The 10,907-nt window shown below is 46.5% G+C and overlaps 1 protein-coding gene across 1 annotated transcript; it reads right to left on the bottom strand.

Moving 5' to 3' along the window:
- Window positions 1-960: 960 nt before the first annotated feature.
- Window positions 961-8,084, bottom strand: DNASE2 (deoxyribonuclease 2, lysosomal). The gene is made up of 7 exons (XM_030195277.1): window positions 7,965-8,084; window positions 5,750-5,874; window positions 4,443-4,617; window positions 3,570-3,648; window positions 3,171-3,332; window positions 2,399-2,596; window positions 961-1,863 (listed from the first exon to the last, which is right to left on the bottom strand). The coding sequence occupies exons 2-7, from the start codon at window positions 5,836-5,838 to the stop codon at window positions 1,526-1,528; spliced, it is 1,041 nt and encodes a 346-aa protein (XP_030051137.1). The 5' UTR covers window positions 5,839-5,874; window positions 7,965-8,084; the 3' UTR covers window positions 961-1,525.
- Between the last annotated feature and the right edge of the window lie 2,823 nt (window positions 8,085-10,907).

Genomic DNA, 10,907 nt, shown 5'->3' on the forward strand with positions numbered 1-10,907 from the left:
AGGGCACACCCAGCCAGTCAAGTTTCCAGGATATCCGAAATGAATATGCATGAATAGGGTAAAGGGTAATGGATTTGATATACAACTTTTCTGTGGTACAACCAAAGTGCTTTACATTTATTATAAGAAGGTACTTGTAGGGGTAATGGATGGTTAAGTGACTTGCCCAGGGTCACAAGGAGCCACAGTAGAAATCAAACCCAGTTCCCAGGTTCTCAACACACTGCACTAACCATTAGACTACTCCACCATGAGCTGCCTCCTTGGTATGCAAATATATTGCATGCATGTTCATTGTGGATATTGTGACAAAGCTAGCACTCGGGGCCCCACAGAGAAGCAGCTAATCCCTGAACTACAGTTCCCAGAAACCCTTGGAAGCAGAAGAGAGGAGGGTAGCCCCAAAATGGTGGAACGGATTTCCAACCCCAGCAGGGGGAGCAGTGGCTCAGTGCTAGGGGAGCCAGTTACTCCCTTCCCCACTAGAGGGAGAAGGGGAGGTGGAGCTCAGTCCCTTAACTGTATATAATTCCCTCCAGCTGTGAGAGGGGGGGGGGGGGAAGATTTCTGGGTGGCTCCCAGCCACCAGGAGGGAGAGGAAACTGATTGAGAGAGAAGCTGCCATGGAGTAGGTGGAGGATGGAAAGGGCCTGCCACTGGAGCTTCCCTGGGGGGGGGGGGGGGGGAAGAGTAAGCTGCCATGGAGTGTGAGAATGTAAAGGTAGCCTTGTGCAGCACATGAAGGCAGTGTGAGAGGCCACATGGGTGTGGTGCTGTGAGGTAGGAGGAAAGCTGCCAGCCCTGTTTGGTACAGGGTCCTCCTGGGTGTTGTGAAGGGGACAAGGGCATTGAGTTGTGGTTTCCTTTGAAGAGACTGTTGGTGAAAGGGTTGAATTATTGGGATGTATAGAACAGCAGGCTGAATTTTGACTGAGCCCTTCTGAGGGAGAGGGGAGGTAATGCAAAGGAAGTGGGCCTGAACTGTTAAGGAACTGAATGTTGGCTGGAGTTTGGAACCCGGCCTGAACCCTGTTTGGAAACTGCATTTCAATTGTGAGAGAGGAACTGAATTGAGAATAAAGCACTTTGGTCTTGTCCGTATGGCAGTCTGGTTCTTTGCTGGAAACCTGTGAGCCTAACAGGGCTGCCAGCCCCAACCCAGAGCAGAGGAAGCGGGACCCCTTTACAATATCCTGACAGACAGGCTGAGTGTGCTCCGAGGACTGGGTTAAGAAGCACTGCCATAATGCATCGGGATGAAGCTGTCTGAAATCCAGGACTGGCCGCCTAAAATCTCGGCCCTGAAACTAGGTAATTTGGACGCTCTGCATGTGCCTGAGGTGGTCAGTTTTCAGTGCTACAAAGGCTGCAAGGCCTCGGTCCCATTCCATGCCTCTTAGCTAGAGAAATCTTTCGCAGCTTCTGATGCTCCTGTTCAGGTCAGGTCTCCAAGCCACAAGGAGCTTTGTCACCTCTATTTCCATTTATGGTGACTATCCTGTACCTTATGTTCCTTAATGTGGCCTCACTGGGAGCAGTCGCTGAACTGGAAAACCAGGGCATGAAAGGACTTCCAAACCTGGGGGTCACTGGTACAGACAGTGCCCCCTCCCCGCTGCTCCTCCTTCTTGTTGCGATTCATGTCCCCAATGCAGGTCCAGGGGCAGCTAGAGTTGGAAACGCCCCATTTAGAGTGATCGACAGTGGAGGAGAAGTTAACTTTCTGAGAGAAGGCAATTTGCTCCACATTGTAGACATGGTAGGAAAGGGTGCAGTTAGACTGCAAGATCCCCGGGGAGTTGTGCCAGAATTGCACCAGTAGATCAACCTTCAAGGCTTGGGAGACCCAGCCAGAGTACAGATCTGCAAGGCAAGAAGGAAGACTGAGCTGAGGCTTATAATGTGAAACAAGTTGTGGCAGCTATTGCTGACATCCTCTCTGCCTCTGTCGGTGAAAAACCAACCTCGTCCTCTAGAGAGAAACACTGATACAGACACCAGCACACAGGGTCTGGCCAAAGAGAGACAAACTCCCCTCCAAGTTCCCCAGTACACAACATTAGAGTATAGGCATCTCCCTGCCAGGACTGGTGTTGAACATGCTGGGGTGCAGGACAGGAATTTGAAAGGGAGCCCCCAAAGCCTACAAGAAGACTGTATCTCTCCCTTGCCCCAGGTACAAAATATATAATATGTAGACCGCTTTGATTGTAACTACACAAAGGCAGTATATCAAATCCCAGCCCCTTTCCCTTTCTCCTTCAGATTGAGGTAGGCCTGTCCGTAACACCAGCCCTGCTCTCTGGTTCTGCACACTGATCTGGCCACAGAGAGGCAAACTCCCCTCCAATCTCCCCCAGTGCACGACATTACAGCACGGAGTCCCCTGCCAGCTTACCATCACCAAACTGCCTGTATTTAGAAAAGCTGATGAATTTCTTCCCACCCAGTGAAGTGAGTGTCACTTGACGGTTCCACGGAGCTGTTTTCAAGTGCTCCCTCTTTGCTGCGCACACGAGGTCAGGGAAATCCTGGGCAAAGGACTGAGTTATGGAGAAGTCATAGGAAACAATGTCATTGTACCGGAGTTGCTGCCCTGCACAGAGGAAGAGATGAAGGAATATAGCAAGAAACCACACTGCCGGCTCCAAGAGCCAAGTGTAAGAACACAGTGAAGCGGAAAACATGTTCTTCCTGTACTGAGAAACCCTCCATACACAGCTCTACCCCCTATTTTCCCAGTATTAAGACCTGCATAAACAGCTCTATCAGTACACCTCATGCCTTTCCTGCAGCACACTGTTACTCCAGTACTGAGATCCTCCCATGCATCTCTGCCAATGCACCTCATTTGTACCCTAAAACATCTTCCGCAATATTGAAATTCCCACAAACAGCTATATCAACGTAGCACCCCCTGCTAGTCCAGTTCTAAGACCCCCCCCCCCACCCCACATACCTACAGTAACTTTGATAGCTGGAGGACACAACATAGTGCAAGCATGTCTGTTTTGGTGAGTTTTTTGTGATGTTTTCTTTTCTGTACACTGCTCTGGATAAGGGCGATATGTAAATATTAATAAATGAAATACATGGCTCTACTGGTGCACCTCACGCCTGCCCTGCAGCATCCCCCTAGCTCTTCTGATTACAGCTCAGTGCTCACTCACCGATCTCTTTGAACTGATCATAACCGTGGGTTATACACAAGAAGGACTGGCCATAATGCAGCCCGTTTTTTGGCCAGCTGTATTCTTCCTTTGCTATGGGAGGAAAATGAGGTGTGCTGTGGACCAACCAGAATCCTTGTGCTTTATCGAGCAGGACAATACCTAATATGCACACATACAGAAAGTGAGAAAAAAGACATGATTTTTAAATTCCCGGAGACTCGTGACTGTGCGTAGATTAATTCTAATCTATCAAAAGATGAACCCTCATGCCCCACAAGACTTTTTCCTCTCCTGAAAGTTGAGCTCTTGACTCTTGCAGAGTTTTAAACCCTAGTTGGAAATGTATTCTTTTTCTCTGGTGATCACAGCACTTTTATTGACCTGAGCAAGCTTTACCTTTTGTGTGTCCACCATTGGTGGGATTGAAGCCATTCGGTGGCTGGTCATTGTACAGTATGTAGGCAAAATTTCCACTCTGAAAGACAATAGAAAAGGCACTTCAGGGGCTTGTTGGGTGATGGGATGGACATAAAGAAAGGCGTCACAACTGTTGAGATATACAATAGCCATAAGTTAAAACTATTCTTTCAAGACTGCAACCTACAGTGAGGTCACCAGATGGCACTGTTCTGTTTTAGGGGTAGAAAGCTGCATGGGAACAGGCTAGCGGACTCCCATAGGGATGGACACACAGGTCTTGTGGGGATCCCGCGGGGGGTGGGGGGGGGGGGGGACGCAAGTCTTGTGAGGATCCTTTGAAAGTGTAGTGCCAGGCCAGCCTAGATCCTTTTCTAGTTCCATGGCAATTATAATAGCACTAAAAAAATTAATGGATATGGTTGATAGCATTGAAAACCCCATAAGAATTGAGAGGGGAAGTTATCAAGATGGGCTACTGTTGAGCTGTTTTACCACAAGTTGAGCGGATGATGGGCAGAGATGGAGGAGATTACTTGCAGGGATGGACAGGGATGGAGGAGATTTCAGATTTCATTCTGATGCCTTATGGGACCTGCAACTCACCTTCAGCACAGTAATTAAACTCAATATCAAAATCCTTCAGCAAAAAAGTCCACTGCCTGCACCTCCCCAGTCTAAAGGTATCACTCCTAGAGCCAGGAGCAGCAAAATACCTTTTTGGCTGGGGGATCAAAAAAAAAAATCTTCTGCTCCACCTCCGGGATCTCTAGTACCTGATGCTATGTTCAGCAAAATATTGGGAAGGCCATGGCCCCAGTTTGCCACCCTCTGCCTATGCCCACAGTTTACCTGGTTCCCTCTAGTCCTGTAGAGTTGCTGCAAGGTCCTTCCCACTGCCCCTTCTGTACTGTTCATGAGAGTCTTGCCACTCTTCCAGCCACCGGTCGTAGCATCCTGGTACATGTATCTCATCCCATCATTCAGTGAAAGGTTTTTATGCTTTGGCAGCTTGTAAACAATAAACCTACACAGGAAAAGGGCATCCAGATTCAGAGGCCAGGCAACAACAAGCAAACCAATCCTGCACTTCACCTACTGCGTTTTGGGGATGGAGGACTAGTTAGAAGATAGAGCAGCGGGCTTAGAAGAAAGAGCCAGGGTTCAAATTCCACTGGTGACGTTGGGCAAATCAATTCATTCTCTGCTGCCTCAGGTAGAAAGGGACAATGTAACTGACCGTACAAATGAAAAGGCATGGAAGGCAGTACAGTAAAACTATGAATAAACTAAATAAATAAAAAGCTCATATACTCATAAGAAAAGTAGGACTACAAGACTCTTGACTTCCTGTGTTTCTCCATGACTTAACCTGTCTTGGATGACTTGCACCGTTGAAAAAATAATGGCTCTAATCGAGAGATTTAGTCACTAGCACATAAAAAGAAATGCTATGGGGGGGGGGGGGGGGGGAGTGACAAAACAACAAAACCTTTCAAAATACTGGACAGGCTTCAATAAAGTATGAAAGGTAAAATCTGTCATAGAAGATGAAATTCAAGGACAGCATTTTAGGATGAGAGGCTGCAGGGAATAATTTACCTTTAACTATTAAAAGGATTAAGGTCAATGAGATTATGATAGAAGATCTCATTTGATAAGATTTATAGTTTTCCTTGACTGGAGGAATTAATATTGTTATCCACTTAGAATCTTTTCAGAAAGTTAGCGGAATATAAAACTATATATGTACAGGGAGGAAGGTGTTGAGGGAACCTGAGAAAATATTTTTTATTGAGAGGGTGACTGAAGTCTGAAGAGCCTGTTAGCAGAAGTGGTGACAACCGAAACCATGAGGGAATTTTTAAGTCTTGGGAAGACAGGCAGTATGGTGGTAAAAGGGCTTTTGGGTGGGTAACCAGTAGAAACAGGAAAGAGGGCTACATTTGAGGTGGCTGGAGAGGGTGATGGTGGAAGCTATAGGAAAGGAAGCTGCTGTTGATTTGAGCAATAGAAATTTACAGACTCATCTACAAGGAAGAAAGCATCACAATCTGGGTGGGCTGGATGGGCCAATCAATCTTTATCTGTTGTTCAATCTGCTATCTCAGTTTTATTTTTTTCTGTTACATAATCACTACCACAACCAAACAACTCACCAGTCCACAGGCTGCCCACTGTCACCATAACAGGAAATGCCAGCCCTGGCACACACGGCTAGGCTGACCAGGACAAGAAGATGGTACATGATGAAAGCACACCAGGTAATCACTGTGGATTCATTCTGTCAGTAAAGTTCCAAGAGAAAACAATTTACTAGAAGGAAAAGCACCCATTGCCAATTAGTTTCAGGAATTTGCTTAGGTGCTTAAATCATGGTCTAAACGCTTTTGGGATACAGGCATGCCTGACTGAACAAGCATAATGTGACCCGCTGAACGAAAAGGTACCAAAAGTGCAGTATGTGCATTATTTATACCACAAGATAGAGAGATATCAATTGCATAATCATCCATTATCCTTTCCTTAATGTTTTTAGTCTCATGCATTAATCCAACGGTCTCTAATGTTTACCACTATTTGCTTTTGTCTCCCCTAGAATGTAAACCGCACTGATATTAGGGGATATTAGCTGTATACAAGAATTGATTTGAATTTGAATAATCCTGCAAAATTCAAGCCTCGGGTATGGACTACTTACATCTTTAGAAAATGAGAAACATTTATCAATAAAAAAGTAACTAGCTCCAGAAATCCCACACCCCACTTTAGGTACCTGCAGTTTTTAAGGTGCAGAACATGAAAAGCATCAAAGTTGTGAAAAAAATGGCATCGTCCCATTCTACTGACCCTATAGTATATAAGACTTTCAAAACTGAAAGTTGCCCTCCCCCCCCCAATTTTATAGCCTTTAACTCTGTTATGTGTAACCCTAGTTTTGGTACCTTTTCGCTCAGCAGGTCACATATGCATTGGCTGTCTTTTGTCATGCATATCGAGTTCAAAGTATGGTGCTTGTCCTTTAAACTCACACATGGTATCTATCCTCATTATTTGTCTCAATTTTTGACTTTGCATTGTCATGTACATTCTTCTAGACACATTTATCAATATCAGTTCAAACCTTTTCCTTATTCAACAATTAGGAGATTACTTTATTCAAAATCATTGTTTATTGGTGTAGTTCTGAGTTTATGGAACTCATTACCTTTCGAATTACGTTCTAAAATAAGTTACCCTTTGTTCAGAAAGCACCTTAAACTTTGGCTTTTTACATAGTATTACTTTTAAAAATTGTTGTATTATTTAATGTGGTTTATATGTATTGTTATATTAAGATACAGTGTTTGTGAACTGCTCAGAGCCTAGTTAAGTAGTAGCAGTATATGATTATATCCACAGATTCATTCCTTATGGACTCTGCAATTAAGATACAACAGATAAGCATTTCCTAAATAACAATACAATTATCTAAGAGGGCGGGGTACAGTTAACAAAGCATGCAAGATATTATCTGCCCTTAAAGCAAGTTTTTTTTTCCAGGTTATAACTTTCATAGGGGTCCTTTTACAAAGCTGCCATAAGCACTAACATGTGCATACCTCAGCAGAAAATGGCATACCGCAGAGCACGCTGAGGCATCCTCCAATAATTTTGAGATATGTGTATGTGCTACCCACACACTACAAAAAAATAACATTTATTTTTTGGCGCGTGTCTGTGTTCTGCACTGATTGGTTGGCCAATTAGCGTGTGAGCCCCGTACTGTCTACATAATTATTTATGTTTATTCCACACTTTCTGTATATACAGTCAAAGTGTTTACGTAGACTATTTTTGCAGGTACTTTTCTGTCCCTAATGGGCTGACAATCTAAGGTTATTTGTACCTGGGGCAATGGAGGGTAAAGTGACTTGCCCGGGGTCACAAGGAGTTGTAGTGCAACATGAACGCAGCTCCCACTGCCCCAACTGATGGGTGTCTCTGGCGTTAGCGCGTGCTAAAAACGCTAACATGCCTACAGTGTGGTTTAGTAAACAGGGCCCTAATTGTGACAGTCTCTGGGAAAACATGACTAAGGTAGAGGATCCAAAGTGTTGAGAATAGACAATTTCTCATGTCATAGGTCAATAAACAGTCTGCCTTTTTTTCACATAAAAGGATGCAGTTTGGACTGTTGTATTACATTATTCTTTGCTCTTATAGAATTCATTAAAACCTTGATTTTTATTTTCGTTTCTAATGACTTTAGTCACCTTTTCCCAGCAACGATCACATTTCATGTCAGTTATTCAAGTTGTGTATATCCCTAAAGAGCAGAGGAAGGAGAGATGCCTTGAGGTTGAGAGAAGCACAGGCTGGCGGTTTGCTTACGGATCAGATGTCCTGTTGTGTGTCCTGCAGGTCCTGCTCCAGACTTGGCTTTGCTCGGTGACAGGGAGACTGGACCTTCTTGTGCAAACCCTCTGCATATGGTGTTCCACGCACTTCCTGTATTCTGTGTACAGATCATGTGCTCAGTTTATCACGTGAAACAAATTCTTCCCCTTCCTCGCCCAGATCCTAAATAGCTGACTCAGGGGTGAATGGCAGGATTCTGCATGTAGTGCAACTCCAATACAATGCGGGTACTTATTGTCCACATCGTGGATTAGAAAATGAACATAAGGAGAAAAAGACTTTCCCCAAAATACAATACAACAAAATTACAAACAACATTCAGAAATTTCTAAAATAAAAACGTTTTCAGTCATTTTTTAAATCTGAGGTAGGAAGACTCTAATCTAATTTCCAACGGTACAGAGTTCCAATATTTAACAGCCTGATATTGAAGGAGTGGAACGCCGGTACTACCTGAATACTACTGAGCAACAGGACAACCTCATGTTTTGTGCCTACTGATGGACTTTTACTTATGCACTCTACCTCTGCTTTTGGCTGTTTGGCCACACCTTATTACTGCACTGGACATTTGTGCCTTATCCAGTTTTACTGTTTACTAACAAGACAAGTTTGCTGTTTACTAATGTGCAGACAGAATGCAGGGCTATTAGATATATATCTTGTAACAGTAGTTTGCAGGGCCTATACAAGACCAGCTTGCGCGTAGCAACGCCATCTGAATGGGCGACCTTGGAGGGTGCTGACACCCCCCCTGCATTCCTGAGCCGCACCTTATCTCCTGTGCTAGAAAGGAGTATTGTGTGTACAGAATAAGCTGCTAAGTTTCGTTTTTCTTGCCAGTATCATTTCAGTGTTATGACGTGTGTACGTACTGGGACTACAATTTTGTACTGTAAGAACTACAAATGTTTACTGCGCATGATAGTTGTGACGTGTAAGGGGCCAAATGCGCAGGCCCAGAAGGGAAGTATAAATGTAAGTGTCAGATGATTTATGACACACAGTGTCCCGAGGCTACTCGGTGCTGTTCACTTGCTAGCAATAAAGTTGCCTTGTTTGGAACCAAAATTTGCCTTTCGTCTCCTGATTTCCCACCTGTTTCATTGGCGACCCAGATGGGACAGAAGTAGAAAGGGGAATCGGATTATATTCTTCCCCTCCCCCACTGCAGTCGGATCGGGTCATCGATTCCCACCCGAGGAGGTGGTGAGTGGCCACCGCTGATTTCAGCGTCCATCTCCCGGAGGAGGGCCGATCCACTCCGCCTGACTGTAGAGGGGGCTGTGTGGTTCCGACAAGGCACCTTTTTCCATTTCAGGGAGAAGCGCACGACGGCGCGGCCTGCGACCCCGGCGGACAGGCGAGTATACTCTACGTAGTGACCGGCCCAGTAAGGACCGAAGAAGAGGCGTGATCACCCTCTTTTAGCCAGTGACTAATACGGACTATTGGTATCCGACTAGGTCCCGAAACTCACTAGGCTCCGGCGACGAAACCGAGCGGCGAACGAACGAGGGGGGGTTTCTTGTGGCGTATGAAAGTGTGTGAGTGGGCTTGCAGTTCCAGGCCGGGCGACCGCGTCCTGGTCAGGCCGAGTGTTGACCCTTCTGTGTCTGGTGGAACGAGACCCCTTACTCCTCCACCTCCCTTTTCCCCCTTTGTCCGTCACCTGTCCTTTGGCACTCAGGTTAGGATGGGCGGGGGTGGGTCTTCACCGTTAGATTTAATGACGGAACACTTCAGCGAAGTGTTCGACCTAGATAAATGTAGCAGGGCCGGGATGATACAGAGATGTCAATTTATGTGGCCAGGGCTAGGAATTGCTGGATGGCCCCCGGAAGGGTCATTCGAGTATGAGAAAGTGGCGGCGGTCATGAATATTGTTATAATTGAGGGGAACCCAGGCTGTCCAGAGGACATTCCATACATAGAAGCGTGGTTGGATGTAGTCCGGGATCCGCCGGCCTGGGCCCAACGGAAGGTAGAAAAGGCCGCCCTCATGTTGGTAAAGCAGAGAAAAGGCCGGAAAACCAAACTTAGAACCCTGCCGACCCACGCCTTCGCTCTCCAAAGCTCGGCAACCGCTGCCGTCCCGAAGGCCGCAGGGACCGCCCCCATACGGCCTACCGCCCCTAGCACTGAAGCCACTGAGACCACGCCCCCTGCTACCAGGGTGAAAGCAGGAACTACGCCCAGTACTACCAACACACTTTCTAGGAAAAAACCCCCAAAGAAAACCGCAGGGAAAGTTCAGGGTTTGGCCGAGAAGAAGCTTCCAAAAGCCCCGATACTTGCTACGGCGAAAGCATACGAAGACGACATCGCGCCGCCGCCCTATGCTCCTATGTACCCTGACCTTACGGGCCTAGCAGAAGGCCCCGCTGATGCCGGGACTTCCGGGTCAGAGTCGGATGCCGGGGAGACGTCCCGCCCAGCCTCACCTGAGTCACCTGGCCCCGCAACCACACGGAAGAGTAAACGGGTTGTGAAGAACATTACTCGGTTCCCCCAATCGAGTCCGCAACAGGCCCTTCCGTCCAGCCGAAAAGAGGGAACCTCCCACTTATTCCCAGTTCGACAGTCCACCACCTATACCCCTAACCCGGCGGAAGGGGGGGGCCAGCCCATCGAATCAACCGTCTATAGCCACGTTCCCTTCTCAAGCGCCGATTTGTATAACTGGAAATTCCATGGGCCGTCCTACGACCAGAAACCCGAGCAGCTGATAGAGCTGGTGGAAGGTATTATATACAGTTATAATCCAACGTGGGCAGACCTTAGGCAGTTGAGCGCCCACATCCTGACCTCTGAAGAACGCCGCCTTTTACAACAAAATATGGAGCAAGCCATTCGGGATGCGAATCCGGCCCATGCCAATTTACAGAACCTACTAGAAACGGAGGCACCCATCGC

This window comes from Microcaecilia unicolor, chromosome 3, assembly GCF_901765095.1.
Source record: "Microcaecilia unicolor chromosome 3, aMicUni1.1, whole genome shotgun sequence".
Taxonomy (NCBI): Eukaryota; Metazoa; Chordata; class Amphibia; order Gymnophiona; family Siphonopidae; genus Microcaecilia; species Microcaecilia unicolor.